Below are 19920 nucleotides of genomic sequence, written 5' to 3' on the forward strand. Positions count from 1 at the left end.
ACACTACAGAAATTAAAACAGACAAGTAAACCAGATTTGACGGTCATGGGCAGGGGGGGGTTGGGGGGGGGGGGTGTATTTGTCATGTGCACTGTGTAAAACTAAGTCTCATGACATGGCAACCAACACCTAAATCAGTGTTGATTTAAAAAACTAGCCACAAAAATAACAGTTGTGGTAAAACAAGCTAAAATGAGCAATAAGACACACAATGCTTAAACTGCGGTTTGCCAACTCTGACCCAAGTTAAACATTGGATTTCTGTGTGCCAGTTTTACTGGCAGTTTTTCCTTGTCTTCCTAGAGGGTTTAGCTTGGTTTAGGGGCAATTATATGGGAGTATGTGACATTGCTTGTAAAAAGGGCTATACAAATACATTTGATTTGACTACATTTAGTCACTTAGCAGACGCTCTTATCCAGAGCGATTTACAGTAAGTACAGGGACGTTCCCCCCGAGGCAAGTGGGGTGAAGTGCCTTGCCCAGGGACACAACGTCATTTGACACTGACACTGACTAGCAGCAAAAAAACGAGAGTGAACAGCATTAAAAAGCCTCACGACTGGAGAGCTTCTCCCGGGCCCCAGTCCCCCCCCCCCCCGTGCCTGCTGACGGAGCCCCAGACATCAGACCCCCTCTTGGGGCAGGCCGGAGCAGGACCCTGCCCCCTCCTCCCTGGATCTCCACAGATCACACGGCTGTTTCCTCAGCCCCTCCAGTAACCAGCAGGACCCTGCCCCCTCCTCCCTGGATCTCCACAGATCACACGGCTGTTTCCTCTGCCCCTCCAGTAACCAGCAGGACCCTGCCCCCTCCTCCCTGGATCTCCACAGATCACACGGCTGTTTCCTCTGCCCCTCCAGTAACCAGCAGGACCCAGCTGGACCCATCACCAAGCAGGACTCATGAAAGCCATATCTGCACACAGCCGCAATGATCTGGAGATCATGAGGGTTGCTGTTGCTGTGGTCCAAAGGCGGCCTGTCTGTTTAATAGTGCAGGGACCAACACTGGAGGAACGCACTGAACCAGATCTCCACACTGCACAATCCTCTGACGATCAGCACAGACAAAAACACTCATTATATGATGCTAGAAAACGCCTCTAAACTCAAACGTCCTACGCTTTCAGAAAAGCTTTGCAGTGTTTGTTAGTTTCCTGTGTTTCTCAGTGTGCAAAACACAGAATAGAAGCAAACACATTGTCAGCAAAAGGAAACCCATACTGTACATATTACACAAAACACTATAAATCCATTATGAGCTGAATTACGTGTGCCTAAAAGCAACTTGTAATAGGATACAATAATTCAATTTGACTGAATTCTCTCTAATGTCTCCTGTTCCATTAAATTAGTTTGTTCCACTGCAGCGCTTTTAGGTTTAATTGGAGATAAGGGACTTGTGGGTCTGTACTAACATACATTTTCAAGTCAACATGTAAATGTAATGTAAGTCTCCTCTTTGAGATACATCTCTGAAGAACAAACACTGCAGTGATAAAAGAAAGGTTCACCCCCCCCCCCCCTCCCCCCCGTTTGCCTTCGATCCTTCCAGGACTGTCAGTGCCGGAGTCTTCTCCTCCGTTCTTCAGTGTCTATCCTGGCAACAGCTGCCATAAGAGGATTAATGTCCTACATTCCACCGTATTATTTTCCAATTCCGAAACAAAACGTTCTGGTGTCAAACCCGGGCTCACGGCAAACAGACATGCTGTGCCAGGCAAGCGGAGGGGCGAGCAACAGAACAGGACGGACATGATCAAAGTTAACCAGAGCTGACAACGTCTTATCCTCCAGATCACAAGCAATCTACAGCTACTCTGAACCAGGCACTATCTGCCTCCTGACTCCTCTCTGGTCCTGGCTGACTGAAGACAGGAGCAGACACATATGCACCAGACACTTCCCCCTCAGAGGCTCTGATACTACAGACTCTAATAAGCTTTTCTACTACAAAAACAAACACTTACACACACACACACACTCTGCCCCCCCCCCCACACACATACACACACACATACACACACACACCGTTCTCCACCACACCCTGCAACATCACAGGCAGAACCAGTACAGGAGGACTTGTAGACTGCTGCCAGATGCAAACAGAGGGAGAGGGAAAGCGATGAAGGAGACAGAGAAAGATAGGTATCGGATGATCTTACCTGCTCTACTCACATCCCTGACGCTCAGTCAGGTAAGAGAAGTCCCTGGGTCTGTTCAGGAGTCGCCAAGAGAGAGTGAGGAGTGAGCGAAAGAGAGTGAGTGAGTGAGTGTATGAGTGAGAAATGAAAAGGAGAGAGAGTGCGTATATATGCTCATGAGTCTTGAAGAGAGAATGTGAGCGAGAGAGAAAGAGAGAGAGAAGGAAGGCGAGAAAGAGACGAAGAGGAGGAAAAGGGAGCAAAGGAAATGTGAGGGAGATAATCCGAGAGATGGAGAGGTAAGAGGATTGAGGAGAAAATGAGGAGAGATAGAAGTTAGGGAATAGAAGGGTGGATGAATGAGGAGATGCAGAGAGAGAGAGATAGAGAGAAAGCAAGTAGAGAAAATAGAGAGAGGGTGAAAGAGAGAGAGAGAGAGGGAGAGGAAGAGAGATGGAGGAAGAGGGAGAGATAGCGAAAGAAAGAGGGAGGGAGGGAGGGAGGAAGGGGGAGGGAGGGAGGGAGGGAGGGAGGGAGGGAGGGAGGGAGGGAGGGAGAGAGAGAGAGAGAGAGAGAGAGAGAGAGAGAGAGAGAGAGAGAGAGAGAGAGAGAGAGAGAGAGAGAGAGAGAGAGAGAGAGAGAGAGAGAGAGAGAGAGAGAGAGAGAAAGAGAGAGAGAGAGAGAGAGAGAGAGAGAGAGAGAGAGAGAAGAGAGAAAGAGAGAAAGAGAGAGAAAGACAGAGAGAGAGAGACAGAGAGAAAGACAGAGAAAGACAGAGAGAGAAAGAGGGAGGAGATGGAGACAGAAAGAAAGACAGAGAGAGAGAAAGACAGAGAAAGACAGAGAGAGAAAGACAGAGAGAGAAAGAGGGAGGAGTGGGGCATTGCTGGCTGCTTTCTTCCTCTCCCTACACACTGAGCCCCACAGGCACACTACACAAGCACACACACACTCACACACTCACTACACAAGCACACACCACAAAACTAAATACTGCTGTGCATTACATTCCTTGTCTTCAACACTGAGTGACAGTCTTCCTTGCAGTCTAAGAAAGTCAAAGGAAGAAATGTCCTCTCTCAACAAATTGTTGTATACGTGTGTGTGTGTGTGTGTGTGTGAGTGAGATAGATATATAAAGAGAGGGAGATACAGAAACAGAAAGAGATAGAGAAAGAGAAGGAGATAAGCAACAGAAAGAGAGAGGTAGAGGGAGAGAAAGGGAGACAGAGGGAGAGAGGGTTAAAGAGGAAAAGATGGAAGAACAGAAAGTAAACAGAAAAACATCCATGGAGGGTGTTGTGCAGGTTGATGCTGCCCTGCCCAGCGAGCCTGCTGTCAACCATGTCACAGACAAGCAGGAGGCCTGTGCTGGGCGGCCCCAGAACCAGCCTGGTCAAGGACAAACATGACAGGAGACTGCATGCCGTCTGGGCAGTTTCCCATGGCAGCTAGACAAAGTACACGAACATAAACAATTAAACATCCCTGTATCGAGTCTCTCTCTTTCTCTTCATCTCTCTCTCTGTCTCCAACACCTGCAGTACCGCTTGCCATGCAGCTCACGGTGACCGTGCATATCTTTGTGTCGAAAATCTGTTACCACGCGTTGGCCTCACACACATAACACATTCCAAGAAACGTCCTGAACTTTTTAACACTGTTTTTCTCTTAAACTGATTGAAATAACAATACAATCATGTACAGTAAAGTGCAACACAAGACTTTAATGATCAACGACTGTTCCTTGTTGTGATGCTCTCTGTCAGTGTCCTCTATCGCTACTGAGGCTGAAGCTTTAGTTTGTTTTATGGTCATTCATTATTAATCCAAGCATACTAAACTATTTATTAAAGCAAATTACAATTGTAGACTTGGCATTATAGACCTCCTTGGTAAAGATCAATATCATCTCCTCTGGTTTCCATCTGCGTTTCCAACCCTGTGTTTCACCTCCCATCTAAACTCTTAAGGCCCAGTTTCCCAGAAATGGATTAAACCTAGTCCTAGACCAACAATATTTTCAATGGAGATTTTTTCTTATTTTAGGACTAGGCTTAATGCATGTCTGGGTAACTGGGCAAAGAGAGCTGTATCAGGGAGCTGATTGGACCAAAATCACTGGTCTGACTGGTCATGAGAGCCCTCCTACTGAATGACCCCATAGAGAGGAAAAGGCCCAAGCCATTGCAGCTGGTGGAGGAACCAGCCAGTCACAATGGACAGTGGTTGAATTACAGCAAAGTGCTGGTGCAACACGAAACTCCTCCCCCTAGGCAAACACGGACCAGCCCTCCAATGTTCCCCCCTGCTAGGTACGCTATGGGGAATAGAGACACATTCAAATGAGCCGTTTTGTTTACAGCGAGTCAACCCTGAGGCTGACATGAACACATAAACAGCTAATGAGGAGAACTTAAGCACTAATTACAAGGGTGTCCGTTGAGTTCACTGTCTTCACATGGAGTTTCCTTGTGAAATAGTTTAACGTGCACCTGTGAAATAGTTTTTACGTGCTTCAGTGTGAAAGTGTTTAACGTGATCATATCTGTGGTATAAGTCCAGTCCATGGTTTGTAAACTTACACTCCAAAAGTTGAATGCTTCCTTTATGTGACGTTCTGTAACTGCCATCGAAATACCTTATATTATCATAGCTTTTAATGACTATAAACTCGTGTTACTGACTGCTTGTCCAACTGTCTTTAGAGAATGGTTCTTCCCCTTACTTAAGCTTCCTCCCGGTCGAACTTAGCGTGTTCCTTGTTTTCTCGTGGGTTTAAATTGGATGACGTGTTTACTTTTTGTGATTATATTTTACAATCATTTTACAGATGCTGATTTCATCTCTAAAATAAGTCTTCTCCAAAAAAGGTGTCCGTGTCCAAGTGTTAAAACTGTATATTTTGTAATCTCATTGAAATGTAATTACGTAGTTAATTATGCAACTTAGTAGAATTGTTCGATACAACATGAATCTATTGTTGTCTTTTCAATACGCTATATCAATGCTTTACCTTGATAGATTACAAACTCTAATTTCACTGAGCAGAGAATAAAGCATTAATTAATTCAAGTGAAGTCTCGCGGTGCTACCTCTCAGACATCTTGCATGTTTTAGTCTAAGAGAACGGAATTTATTATATGCATTGGGCCGAGGCGATCTAGAAAGAAGTCTTTTCGTAACATTAATTGTGTGGTTTTTTAAAATCGGGACTAATGCATGAGAGTCTATAGGCGGCTAAACTGAGCCTCGCGTGAGTAGATTGAGTAGACCCCTGAGTAGATTGTCTCTCCCGGGGCTCTTGAGCCGTATTGTGCGTCATTTTCATCGCTGCATTTTGTTTTTCCATCGAGGCAACATGGCAACTCCAGCCGCGGTCAATCCATCGGGTAAGTCTGGATTTCACCACAAGAAAGCAATATAATTCGTTTTTTATTCTGATATAATACGGGATATTAACAGAGCGCGAATGTTATTTTTTGACGTTAAGCAAAAGGAGGGTAAAATCCTAGGCGCTTAGAGCTGCCGACGTCAGGCTCAGCGCGAGCTCCACAGCATCCCCTTCCCCCACCGAGCACTCCTGCTCCCTCTAGATAGCTGACCAATACATGCTTTTGTTTCAGTCACCGTGTGTGACCAAGCTGTATTTTCATATATTATGTGCAAAAAAAAGCATATTACTAATGGCAGTGGTTGAAATGTAGAGGTTTTCCGAATCTCAAGGCGAAACGAGATGCTGGTCGTTCTTCGTTCCTGGCAGCCAGCTAGCCTACGTGCTTTGATTTCTCTGAATAGTTCTTCGATGATACAAAGGTTTTCTAGCATATCTTTGCTTACAGCGTACACGATGATATCGATACATTTTTCGTGTCGAGGCATCTTTTATGATGGTGGACCTCAAGTGTCACTGTTTTGATGTCACTGTCCCTTGCCTGTTGATTCGATGGTTTTGACACTGGAGTTTGCTTAATGCCATATTGAGTGTGGTAGCTAATTACCCAGCACTTTGGCTGTCTGTAAATTATTCGCTGAACACCTTTAACATCTAGCTGGCTTTATCTGTGTCAGTTGTCAATATGTATAAACGTGTACGGTATGGCAGCATTCAAGACCATGCTTCAGGGCACGGAAACACTGTAGTTAGCTTTCCCGCTAAGGCCGTTACATCGTTACACACCAAATAACTTCCCTGTATGGCTCTGACGTTTTTGGACAACATGTTCGCTAGATTAGTTGTTGCTGGAGCTATTAGGAGCAGGCAAATGTATAGTGTGTTACAGTAAGCAGGCTCGGTCGGCTAAGCTAAACGTTATAATGTTGACCTCAGTTCGTGGTGCCTCAACAGGGTTGTCTGTTCCTGTATGGAAGATATACATTACAACACTTAAACAAAGTGTTGTTACACAGAACTTCATTGTACATTTCTACAGGACAGTGGTATAAGCTAAAGTGTTCAGAAGTAGTTAAGTTGTAGTGTTGTTAATAATATCAGCAATACATAATGATTGTAAACAGTCATCTGTTACACATGAACAATCAACTGCAATCATTTTATATTTGAACTTAATACCACTTAATTACAATCTTGCTTTATCACAGTAGGCAACTCTGTGCCATCTGTCCCTCCCTCTCCATTTCTTTCTATTTCATTTCTGTACTCCCTCCCTATATATATATATATATATATATATATATATATATATATATATATATATATATCTCCTTCTCCACCACAATTCCTCCACCCCACTTTATTTTTCTACTTGTTTCGTCCCCCACCCTCCCTCCTCTCATTTCTCTCTCACTTCATTGGTAATGTAAATTAAGATGAAAAATGAGTGAGAATGTTCGTGTTATTACCATCTTGGCCGCGTACACAGTCCTTAGGCTGAATGAACAATGAGCAGATGAGAATGCCAGCCACCGAAGAACAGTGAAGGACCCTCCATTAAAAATACGCCAGTATATCCGGCCTCTCATTGCCTCCGAGGGGAGCGAGGGTGCAGACAAGGCCCACATCTCCCATACCAATACGACCAAACACAGAGAGGCCTCCCCCATCTCATCTAAACCCCTTCAACAACACTTTTTTGGGGGATTATATAATAAGCTTCAAGGCCATGTTTGTTGTGGTTAAACGATGCCCTAAGCTGTGGCTGAACAGAGGAAGCGTGCAGTAAGATTAGACCAGCGAAGGCCTATCTGAAGCCTCTGCATCCGATGATGACACGATCCTGTTCCTAACACAGGTCAAATGTTTCTGCTCCCTACTGATCTGGGATCAGTCCCACCCTCTCCTCTGAACAGCTACGGTCGCATTAGATGACTCTGGATCGGGGCCTCGTATACACGAGTTGCTGGGAGAGTAGGGGGAGTGCGCTGTCATTGGTGGATTATCCCGATCAGGGGGCGATCCGATTGGCCCTGTGCCTGTGTGAGAAGTGCAATGATCTAATAAGGTTAGCGTGATCTTTCTCTGGATGTGTGGCTCAGAAGTGATCAGGAAAAAAAACGAAGCTGCAACATAGCCTTTCAGTGTTTCCAACGCCACCTTAAATGTTCCATCTCGGATGCGGTGATGTGGCACTTACATGGTAGCAGAGTGTGCTTTTACGCTTTGCTTGACTTACCTTACACTGACTTTACTTTTGCATTCATGCTTTTCGCTCCTGGAGAAGGGTATCTATTAGCATCCTGTATGGAATTTTACGTTTATTAACAAGTCAAGACATGATATTTAGATTTAAATTTACATATATGCATTTAGCAGACGCTTTTATCCAAAGTGACTTCCAAGAGAGTATTTAGATTCAGATTTTGTTATTGCACTAGTTGTTTTAACCTGGCATGGTTTTTCAGTCTGTCAAAACAAGGGGGATTTAAATGACTGTAGCACCAGGGTATCCTTTTTGAATTAGACCTAGCATATGGTTAATATGGATAAGGACATCGATAAGTTAAAAGCTTACTTTGAGAAGTGGTTTTCCATGCTTAAGGGGATTGAAACAACACCAGATAGTTTTGTATTTCTCTGCCTGTGTGCGTGCTTGTGTTGTGCTGTGTGTATTCCAGCTCACTTCAGTTTATTACAGACTAGTAAATGTCCCGAGGCCCTTTGACGGAGAGAGCGGCTGAGAGAAAGAAGGACCGATGGGGGTAGAGCTGAAACAACCCAGTCTGAAAGAGACGACTGATTGAAAAGGAGAAACTCTGAATACTGGTCCCACAACTCTCTTGATTAATGCAGTTGACCTCAGGGCTTGGTAATAACTGACGGAAGATGTGGCTGTGATTGGGTTGGGGGAGGGGGGAGGGGGGGGGAGAGAGAGAGAGTCATGTATATCATTAACCGTTCCAGTGTTTTTGCTTGATGGAGAAATAGAAACCTCCAGAGATAACAAGCAGACTTGTAACACCAGCTACTATTCAAACCAATAAAGGCCACATTCCTTCAGGTTGGACAACAGAGAGTCAGGATACAAGGTTTACTCATTCTGAATAGTAATGCTTGCTCTGCAAGAGTCTTGTACAGTGTGTGTCTCATGAGTAAAGAAGTTGTGTTTGTATAGGCTGGCTTCATGAATGAATGATATCAGGCTTGCTCTTTGCTGGGGTCTGACTTGGCACTGCAGAGTGTTTTCCTGAGGCTGGGAGAGGATAGAGGTAGAGAAGAACATGGTATCAAATATTAACTGGGAAGCCTGCTTCACTGGGACACACCAGAGGGTCTGTTTAGCCTATCCATAGCATCTATCTGGGTAAGTGAGCAGACCAGAAATAGAGGTTTGGAGGCCGGGAGAGAGACGGGGATGGAGGAAGGCCAAAAATGTGGTGGTTGAGAATCAGAAGTGGGCAACATTGAATTTCACCCTTTCCGACTCAGCCACAAACGGGTATATTCACGTGTGGTCGGGCGTAGGTATAACTGTATGAGTTCATTGACCATGACCGCAGCATCAGAACAGGATCGTGTTAACAACATTAGGGTTTCTGGATTCAGTATTGACAAGCAGTATCGATCGATGGTGTGGGCACCGGAGATGATTTCAGCCCTTACATAACGCTGCGTGTCTTTCCCAGCTGGTTGCAGGTGTGCGAATCTCACATACAGGGTTTAATGATATGCCGACTGATAATCCAACGCTAGCCTGATGCTAACCGCTGATAAACTGCACAGCAAATATGAAAGTGTTGACCAGACACCAGTAGTTTTTACAACAGTAGACACTCACTGAGTAAAACTGACACTCAAATCAACACTTTTTAAAATTGTATTTGACGTGTTCCGACAACCGGACTGGATGACCTCGGCTAGCTAACCCCAATGATAACCTGCTCCCCATGTTTCTGCTGATGATAACCTGCTTTCCATGTTTCTGCTGATGATAACCTGCTCCCCATGTTCCTGCTGATGATAACCTGCTTTCCATGTTTCTGCTGATGATAACCTGCTCCCCATGTTCCTGCTGATGATAACCTCTCTCCATGTTCTTGCTGATGATAACCTGCTCCCCATGTTTCTGCTGATGATAACCTGCTTTTCATGTTCCTGCTGATGATAACCTGCTCTCTCTCCATGTTCCTGCTGACGATAACCTGCTCTTCATGTTCCTGCTGATGATAACCTGCTCTCTCTCCATGTTCTTGCTGATGATAACATGCTCTCCATGTTCCTGCTGATGATAACCTGCTCTCTCTCCATGTTCTTGCTGATGATAACCTGCTCTCCATGTTCCTGCAGAGATGGGCAGTGAGTTGCCGGGGGCAGTGTCCATGCCCGGGGCGGTGGTGGGGGCAGGCCAGGTGAGGATGGGAGGAGCCTTGGCTGGACGCGGGGGCAAGCGGAGGTCGGGAGGGTGAGTATTCACGCTGTAGCTAAATCCTCACATCGCCAACATCTTAACTATCATGCTGATTCATCATAGGTTCAGGAAAGATGAGTAAGACCAAAGATTATCCCGGTGTACCTGTGAATCCCAGTGTACCTGTACTTGTTACAAACAGCACAATAAAGTTGAAACGTGATGTTGCTCATGGCCAGAGATCACCAGTATGACAGGCTGTGTGATGCCTGAGATGTCAGGCTGGGTGATGAACTCCCATGCACTCACACTGTGCCTCTATAGACACTGATGCACCAAACAGACACATACCCAGCACCCTGGAAATGTGGACAGTGTATGTTATGTATTTATTAATCTGTATTTGTCTATTTTTGTGCGTGTACACGACATGCGTGTGTTTGTACTCCTACACAACACAGTAGCAGGACAACAGTCCTAACCGTTGTCCTGGTTACTGGCCGGCCATGGAAAGATGCCTCCTTCATAGTTGGCACCTCTAAGCCTCCTACGCTGCCCCCCCCCCCTACACACACACACACACACACACACACACACACACACACACACACACACACACACACACACACACACAGACACACACTCCCACTTCCAGGCTGCACGTCCTCGGGACAACTGTGACACATTCACGTATGCTGTCGTTTGTTGCCACGGTAACGCATAGACATATCTGCTCATTATCTAGTATCTACTACATCAGCAACCTTGAGTAAAAATTGGAAGCGCCGCTGCAGCAAATCACCCAGACAGCTGCGGTAACAAGCTTTGAACCTTCCCTTCCTGGTTCCTCTTCCAAACAGAATGTGTCGGGGGAAGTGTAGTCCAGGCATCACTGTGACTTGGCAGCTATGGTAACCAGGCATTGCCTCACAGAACGTGTATTCCAGCTCTCTGCAACCGTCCTGATGTCATGTTGACACGTGTGGAAGCTTTCCAGGGTAGAGAAACGCTCCGGTGTTTCATCACTTCCCCTGGCAGCTGGTGTGAAGCCGTTTGAGCTCCGAGAGAGAGGCTACTGAGTAAAGCAGTCAGCTCACTCTCTCCTCCCTCAGTGACTGGAGGCAAACATCATAGACCAGCACCACGGAAAGGACAAAAACAGTCCCTCACTAAGTCACAGTGTCAGCAGAGAACTGAGCTACAACTTCCTGTATGGAACACGTCTTCACTTCCTGTCAGGGGCCCAGAGTCAGCTTTCAATCTGATGAGACTTCTGCAGTCCCTCAACCACAGAAGAAGTAACGGTCCTCCAGTGGAGGACCAGGCCATCTCATGGACTGTGTGTTCTCTTGCAGGATGGAGTTTGACGACGAAGATGGAGAGGGGCCTAGCAAATTTTCAAGGTGAGAGCAGTGGGGGAGAAAAAAAAGTCCTCAGTACAGTATGTTCCTCCATTCCTAAGGAGAATTCTGTGTATGAACAGCAGTTGAGTTAGAAAGCTTTAGTGTTCATCATCTGTTGATGGTTCTCAAGTGAGCCTGCAGGATTCAGTCATCCTAATCATATAATTTTTTTGTATAAATATGGTTTTATAATTACAACAGTCATTTTTCTGTTTATTGAACTTAGACTCAGTGTGGAGATGCTGTGACTAAACCAGAGCCGTAGTTTGACTTTAAGTGTGTTTGATTTGATCATCTGGGCTTTTTCTCACCTGTTTGTTTCTACAGCATCAACTTCATCCCAGGCATTCACTCACATATTTTTCTTTCAACATGTGGTTCTTCACGGTTTCTTTTAGAGGAGGATGATGTGTGTCCGTTTTGGCCCTGGCTGGCTGCGCAGGCCCTGCTCTGTTAACTTGAGCAGGGGCGAGGAGACAGCGCCCACTGCTGGCGAGAGGAGGAACCACCAGTCTGTTATGAGAAGCACATTGCTACCTCAAACTGGCTTTTCTAGAGACTGTGGTCCTCAATCCTTTTCTCTCGTCCCCTCCTGCCCTGCATGTCTTAGACGTGTCCTTGCTCCAGCACACTTGATTTAAATGATTGGGTCGTTATCAGAGCTTGGTAATGCCCCAGGGAAACATCTAGAACATGCAGGGCAGGGGGGGGGGTCGAGGACCAGGATTGAGAACCACTGGTTCATACAACCAACACCCTGATTGTACCACACCTTGTTTTAAGATTGGTCTCAGTATCTGCATTACGGCAGGACCACTCAGTCTCCATAGATCATCCCCCCATTGTCTGGTACAGGCTGTGGAGGGATAACAGGCTGTTTTAGATCTCTGTCCACTGTCAGTCCTGTACACTGGAGAGAAACAGAAACGTGTAGCTTCGCATGCTCTCCTCATCGCTACATTCTTTAAGCATAACAGGCTCAGTACTGTGTCAGGACTGTTTGACAACCTGGTAGGACAGGTTTCTTCCCCTGCATGCCATGAGCATAAGCCCAACCATGTAACAGACATCCTCATGATCTAGCGATAAACAGATAAAATCAGAATAGTGAGCCAGCCAGTTAAGACTACAGTCCATATTGCTGCTTAGGATTGTGTACTTGTGTGCTGACCTGTGTTACATTCTCTCCTCTCTCCTGTTCACAGGTATGATGATGATCAGATTCCAGGTGATAAGGAGAGATATGCCAGGTAGGCCTAGGTTACAGCTCTGCCAGAGGACGTCAGACAGGGTGCACACACCTGCTCACCGCTCTCTCCTTCACACCCCCTCAGCTTGATGAAACCCTGCACACTTCACACCTGTTGAAACACGACAGAGACAAACAGCAGTTAGAGCTGAGATGACAGTCTGGATAGACTCTGAAGCAGAACGCTACATAGCTAATGTAGCTAACACAGTCTGGACTATGTGAACCATAATATGGGGAATATATGGGGAAAATATGGGGTATAGGGTGAAGTGCCTTGCCCAAGGACACAATGCCAGGCTGGCAATGCCAGCAAACGGACCTCGTTAGCTAGCTAGGAGATGATTTGTGTGTTTTTTGTTGTTGTTGCGTGATTACGTAGGCTACTTACTGTACGATGCACAATTTCTATCAGCCAAGCTAAGTATATCTAGAGAAATGTTGTCACAAAGCGGTGCCCAAATGCCCATATAATCGACATTAAAGTGTGAATTTAAATCCAGAAGTTCGATTAAACGGAATGGCGAGCAGAAATGGTGAGATAGAAAAAGTGAGCGTGTTTGTAAAAGTCAGAGCTAGCTCAAACGTTGTTGATGTGTTCACCGTCCGTGTGTTAATACACGTCCACAAACGGCCAGCCCTTTCTCTTGCTATTAAGCTAGCCAATCTAGTTTGGGAGAGACCCCTTGTAACAATTAATTCGCGTTTTTAGAGAACAAAATCGACGTCGGAGTAACAGTGATCAGAATCAGTTGGTGTTTATTCGCCATGAAAGTTTGCACAGACAAGGAATTTACTTTGGCAGGAGAGCCTACTTAGGCAGCCATGACCAAATCATTTAATTCCAAACATTACCGATACATTTCAGAAATAATAATGATCTTTTACAAAGCATTATCTGTGCCAATCCGTCGTTTGGTTAAACCGCCAAGTCACGTGAGATGGTTGGTGTGTCAAGCATTTCCAGCCATGTAAAACAGTGAGTTCACATATTCTGATGGCCCCTTTATATATAGTTGCCTGAAGTTGTATGTAAAGTCATCTTCAACTACACTACAATTAATCAAATATGACAAGCAGATGAGATTAGTAATGTGAATGAAAGCTTTCACCTTCATTTTCTCACAGTCTGAGCTGGTAGTCAGTTCAATCGAGTTCAAGTGTCAGAGTGACAACAGCGCCATCTACAGTCAGAATCCAATGTTCGTGGAAATCAATGGTCACAGAATTAGATAGAGACAAAAATTGATGTTTACCGAACTCCATAATCGAGCATCTTGGGACATGAATGTTTGTGTCTTTATATTCTCAGAGGAACACAGACACCTACGGAGGCAGCCGAATGAGACCTAACCCTATAACACCCGTCACACTAGACTCACTGCTATGCTAACAGTTCTCTTAGTCAGCCTTTCTGCTAGGTTAACAGACCACATAGAGGTCAGTTAGAGAGAAAGTATGTGCCCTGTCCATCCATAGGTAGGTGAAGGTGTGGTGTTTCTCTTAGATCACGTCACATGACAAAACAGAAACATTGTGGACCAGGAAGTAGCCTAGTGTGTAGAGAAATAGCAGTACTTCCTGGTATGACTGGACAGTTTCTACACGGTCTCCAATGTGTACTTCCTGGTGTGACAGGGTGCTGTCTCGTCTAGCAGAACGGTCCTGGGTGTCTTAACTCCTCCTCTCTGTTCCAGAGAGAACCACAGCGAGATAGAACGCCGACGTCGCAATAAGATGACGCAGTACATCACCGAGCTCTCTGACATGGTGCCCACCTGCAGCGCTCTGGCGCGCAAGCCCGACAAGCTGACCATCCTGCGCATGGCCGTGTCGCACATGAAGTCCATGAGGGGCACAGGCAACACGTCCACAGACGGAGCCTACAAACCCTCCTTCCTCACTGAGCAGGTGCCGGTCGTAGCCACACACCCAGACAGGCTCATCAGGGCCTCCATGCCACAGCATGCTGTCTCCTCTACTCATCTCTCTCCTTTCTGCATCTCTCCCTTTTGTGTCTCTCTTTTGTGTCTTATCCTCCTCTACGCATCTCTCCTCTACTCATCTCTCTCCATACTGCATCTCTCCTTTGTGTCTTATCCTCTTCTACGCATCTCTCCTCTACTCATCTCTCTCCATACTGCATCTGTCCCTTTTGTGTCTCTCCTTTGTGTCTTATCCACCTTTACACATCTCTACTCAACTCAACTCTCCTTACTGCATCTCTCCTTTGTGTCTTATCCACCTTTACGCCTCTGTCCTCTACTCATCTCTCCTTTCTGCATCTCTCCCTATGTGTCTTATCACAAAGGGAGAGATACATCTTCAATGTGATGTATTGTGTTTAGCATTGACACATACCAGTAGGGGGCTATCATATGTTTAAGAGTGGATGTGCGCATTAAGAAATAAAACCAGTGTGGAACTGTAATCAAGCGTGGTCGGTCGTTACTATGAACTGTCTCACATACTGCTGCTGTACAAGTGAACAAGTACCCTATAGATGACTAGGAAAGTCAGTACACTCTACGCGTCTTTCTTCTACTCATCTCTCCTTTTCTCGTCTCTCCCTCCTTGATGCTTCGATCTGTCCTCATCTCTCTCCTCATCTCTCTCCTCATCTCTCTCCTCATCTCTCTCCTCATCTCTCTCCTCATCTCTCCTCTCATCTCTCTCTCTTCATCTCTCTCCTCATCTCTCTCCTCATCTCTCCTCTCCTTTTACGAGCATCTCTGTTTCCACCAACAGGAACTGAAGCACCTGATCCTGGAAGCGGCGGACGGCTTCCTGTTTGTGGTTGCCGCGGAGACGGGCCGTGTGATCTACGTGTCGGACTCGGTGACGCCGGTGCTGAACCACACCCAGTCCGAGTGGTTTGGCAGCACGCTGTACGAGCAGGTGCACCCCGACGACGTGGACAAGCTGCGGGAGCAACTCAGCACCTCTGAGAACTCCATGACGGGTAGGAGGGCCGCGCTCCCGCGCGTGTGTGTTCATGTGTGTGTGTTTGTGTGTGTGTGTGTTTATGTTTGAATGTGTGCGTGTGTGTGTGTTCATGTTTGAGTTTGTGTGTGTTTATGTTTGAATGTGTGTGTGTGTGTGTGTGTGTTCATGTTTGAATGTGTGTGTGAGTGTGTTCATGTTTGAATGTTTATACTCAGGCTGCATTGCTCTGTGCAGACACAGTGAGGTGTGGCAGACATTATGAACGCGTCCACTAGAGGGAGCTGCACACACAGCTATTCTCCTTCACTTCTGCACAAACTGAGTCTCTCTTATTGTAGAGATCTCTGCCTGTGTCTCTTCCAGTCTGTCTGTCATTCTGTCTGTGTCTCTGACTTTCAATCCATCTGTCAGTTTTTCAGTTTGTTTATATGTCTCTCTGTTTGTTTATAGTCTTGGCCCGCTAGTCAGCCACAAAACACAGAGATTACCCTATGTGAGCATGTAATCCATACAATGCATATAATCTCTCCACATTACACACCGCACACACACAGCACACACACACACACACGCACCACATTATCTGCCCTTTGAAGTGATTCATGTGTCCTTCCACTACACTGTGAAATGTGTATTTCAGAAGAATTCTGTGGAACTAAACCAGAGTGTATCTGTGTGTGTGAGTGGGTCTGTATGTATGTGTGTGTGTGTGTGTGTGTGTGTGGGGGGGGGGGGGTGCATGTGAGTGGGGAGGAGGCATGTTTATGTGTTAGTGGGGGGGATGTCTGTATGTGCGTGTTTCCGCGATGCGAGTCTGTGGAATGCCAGTGTTTGCCAAGAGAGAGGGAACACAGGGTAGAGCGAGGCCAGTGTGCTTGTTGTTTTCTGTCGGCCAGTTGTCGTTGTCTGTACCATAGCCACGGTGATGGAGGCAGCTAGAGATGTCAGCAACAGTCATGTCATGGTCAGACTAGAATACAGGTACAGGACTATGAAAAGTCAAGAATCGTTACATGAATATTGTCTTAAAGGTCCCATGACATGAACTTCACTTTAGGAAGTTATTTAACATTAATATAAGTTCCCCTAGCCTGCCTTTGGTAAAAGTGCAATGTTGAGAAAACCTTTGTTTTGTTATTTCTTAAAAGCGGTTGTGCTTTCTTTTTTGAAAATCTTGGGACCCAAGGCTTTTGCACAGTACTGTAGTTTAAGGCCGGCAATCTTTTGGTATCTCACAATTCAAATCAATTCTTGGGGTCACGAATCAATTAAAAATCGATTCATGATTTTTTTGCCATTTGTAATCCCAAAAATTAAAAAACGAACAAACAAGAATCGCTAGAAGACTGAATCGCAATACAAATGTGAATCGATTCCCCCCCACCCCTACTGTAGCTCCTAGTAGAGATCACAGTTTAGCTGCATTGGTAGGTGTCACTGTGCCTACTGGTCCCTGTGAAGATGGAACACGCTCTCACCTCCTGTTAAAGCAGCTGTCAGGAGGAAGCAGTCCCATGCCTTCCTCACCCAAACACACCCGCTCCCCCTCACCAAGAGCAAACTCTGACAAACTGCTACTTACCCAGGAGACCTTCCTCCACCAACCCAGAACCTGATGGATCCACCAACGTCCTCCATGTGTGGTCTGCCAGGTAGTTCCAGATAAACGAGGAGGTGTTGTCCTGATGAGGCTTTGAGAAGCACCATCCCTCCCAGTGATGGAGGGAGCCTGCCAGACCTATTTCTCCTTCCAGGCCACGCATGCCCAATGAGCTCTTGGCAGGCCCGGATTGCTGATTGGTTAAGCATACATAATGAAGGAAGAGTGATGAGGGATTGGGCCAGGGAAGTAGCATATGAGGAGACTCCTCCGTGTGACGGATGATGGGTTCGTGGGTCTCCCTCTCTCTCTACTCTGTTGGGTTCGTGGGTCTCCCTCTCTCTCTACTCTGTAGCACCGAGAGGGAAAGATGGATGGAGAGATGGATAGAGTTTAGGAGGGAAGGAAGGAAGGATGGTGAAAAAGAGAGATGGAGAGAGGTATGAGTTTGGCTTCACGACACTGTTTCTCCACTCTGGTGGGTTTCTTTCATTAGAAGGAGTTGTAGAGAGAAAGACATATAGTATAGCCAGGGAACGGGTACAACAGAAAGTTTTCATGTATCAGAAATGTATGAGGGAGCAGATGGATGGAGAGAGGCAGCGACAGGGTTATAGGTAGAGCTGTAGATTGAAGGCGTGTGTAGGCCTTGGGCCAGTTGATGTCTGGTTAATATGAAATGACACGTAGGTATTCATTTTGGTTTAGCTGTGAGACTGCGAAGGTAGGAAAACAGCCCAGGGCCATGCCGTCTGCTGTTAACCGTGACTAAATATTCTGTTTACCAAGGACTACATCCTCCCCTGTCTCTGCAAATCATTACTCCTCTGCTTTGCATGGAAAGCAGTACTAGAGCAGTCCTCAACAACACAGCTACGTAGATGGGGAGGGGATGGGGGTCTGCTGCTGCTGTTGTTGTTGCTTTGGGGAGGCGGTGTGTGTGTGTGGAGGACTGGTGTGTGTGGGGAGGAGGGTTGTGTGTGTTTGTGTATGGGGAGCTGGGTTGTGTGTGTGTGTGTGTGTGTGTGTGTGGGGAGGAGGGTTGTGGTGGCTGGCATGCTGAGCATGCAGGGACTGGGCCTCCATGCCAGCTGAGGTTCCAGCAGGAATCCATCCATACATGCCTGTCTACAGACCCTGCCTGTCTACAGACCCTGCCTGTCTACAGACCCTGCCTGTCTACAGACCCTGCCTGTCTACAGACCCTGTCTGTCTACAGACCCTGCCTGTCTACAGACCCTGTCTGTCTACAGACCCTGCCTGTCTAGAGACCCTGTCTGTCTAGAGACCCTGCCTGTCTACAGACCCTGTCTGTCCCCAGACCCTGCCTGTCTACAGACCCTGTCTGTCTACAGACCCTGCCTGTCTACAGACCCTGTCTGTCTACAGACCCTGCCTGTCTACAGACCCTGCATGTCTACAGACCCTGCATGTCTACAGACCCTGCCTGTCTACAGACCCTGCCTGTCTCCAGACCCTGCCTGTCTCCAGACCCTGCCTCTCTCTTTCTCCTGTCTGTGGGAGACACACTGGGCTGCTCTGAACCTTTTTTTTTTTCTTTACTGTTCTCTACCAAACTCCTCTCCTCTTCTCCTCTCATACCCTCGTTTATGTGTCTGTGGGTGTAGGTGAGGGTCAGATGTGTTGATCCAGTCATTTCCTGCCAGTTTCCCTGAAATCATCAGTTAGATCTCAGACAAACGAACCTGATGCCCACAGGGACTCCGCGTTCTGTATGTTTACTCTCATCCAGTCACACACGCACACAAACGCGTAGCCAAACTAGCCTGGCACCCGGACGCAGAGACAGGTCCTGAGACCTCAGCTGGGGGACTGTGATGATGTGTTACACTGTTTATCTTCCCCCTCTGTCCTGGGGTTATTCCCAGACATTTGGTTCCAGAGTAAACTGTTCACACTGAGACAAAAGCAGACCCACGCACTGCACACGCACTGCACACGCACTGCACACACGCACTCATTAAGGAACACACGTATCTAATCCCCAGCCACTGTCTTCCTCATACCATAATAAACTATGGTTGATTTTGGTACAACTTCATTACGTAAGCCTCTTACTGCAATTTCAACCCTGCGTATGTGTGTGGGTGGTGTTTGTGCGTGTGTTGCATATGTGCCATCCTTCATCTGAAATCTTGGAAGCTAAACTAAAGTTGACCGCTCATTAGAACATGACATCACCCAATCACAACAGAGGAAACTTCACGCACGCATTAAGGAACTTGTTTGCTTGTGTTCCACAGTGTGCGTATGTGTGCGTATGTGTGTGTGTGTGGGCGACGGTATGTATACTGTGTCTGCTCTGGTGTCTCAGAAGGGAATCGATTATGATGTGGCTGAACTTTTGTTTAGCGTGGCAGGTCTGTTTTGTGTTTGTGCTACATTCCTCAGTGGGGAGTCATACCAGTGTTTCACCCTCCTCTGCTGTGAGGTGCCCATCCAACCCCAGCCTCAGAACTCCAGCCCTATAGCCCCTGCCCGATAGCCCCAGCCTCAGAACTCCAGCCCTATAGCCCCTGCCCGATAGCCCCAGCCTCAGAACTCCAGCCCTATAGCCCCTGCCCGATAGCCCCAGCCTCAGAACTCTAGCCCCTGCCCGATAGCCCCAGCCTCAGAACTCCAGCCCTATAGCCCCTGCCCGATAGCCCCAGCCTCAGAACTCCAGCCCTATAGCCCCTGCCCGATAGCCCCAGCCTCAGAACTCCAGCCCTATAGCCCCTGCCCGATAGCCCCAGCCTCAGAACTCCAGC

General features: G+C 46.7%; 1 protein-coding gene and 1 long non-coding RNA gene across 3 annotated transcripts in view; one reads left to right on the plus strand and one right to left on the minus strand.

Annotated features, from left to right (window-relative positions):
* The first annotated feature begins 5251 nt into the window (after nucleotides 1-5251).
* Nucleotides 5252-19920, plus strand: part of arnt2 (aryl-hydrocarbon receptor nuclear translocator 2) — a 37492-nt gene continuing 22823 nt past the window's right edge. Inside the window, exons 1-6 of one of the 2 annotated variants that reach the window (XM_084681719.1) lie at nucleotides 5252-5538; nucleotides 9891-10005; nucleotides 11307-11354; nucleotides 12560-12604; nucleotides 14301-14514; nucleotides 15352-15565. In XM_084681719.1, coding sequence (XP_084537845.1) covers nucleotides 5508-5538; nucleotides 9891-10005; nucleotides 11307-11354; nucleotides 12560-12604; nucleotides 14301-14514; nucleotides 15352-15565 — 667 coding nt within the window. In that variant the 5' untranslated portion in view covers nucleotides 5252-5507. The remainder of the gene's footprint in view (nucleotides 5539-9890; nucleotides 10006-11306; nucleotides 11355-12559; nucleotides 12605-14300; nucleotides 14515-15351; nucleotides 15566-19920) is intronic. The other variant, XM_084681720.1, reaches the window with a different exon arrangement.
* Nucleotides 10406-12788, minus strand: LOC146246568 (uncharacterized). Its single transcript, XR_014732214.1, has 4 exons — nucleotides 12526-12788; nucleotides 12127-12264; nucleotides 11666-11843; nucleotides 10406-11338 (listed from the first exon to the last, which is right to left on the minus strand). It is a non-coding gene; the product is annotated as an uncharacterized LOC146246568 (long non-coding RNA).

Source organism: Hypomesus nipponensis, chromosome 19 (genome assembly GCF_054491055.1).
Source record: "Hypomesus nipponensis isolate SF chromosome 19, ASM5449105v1, whole genome shotgun sequence".
NCBI classification, from domain to species: Eukaryota; Metazoa; Chordata; class Actinopteri; order Osmeriformes; family Osmeridae; genus Hypomesus; species Hypomesus nipponensis.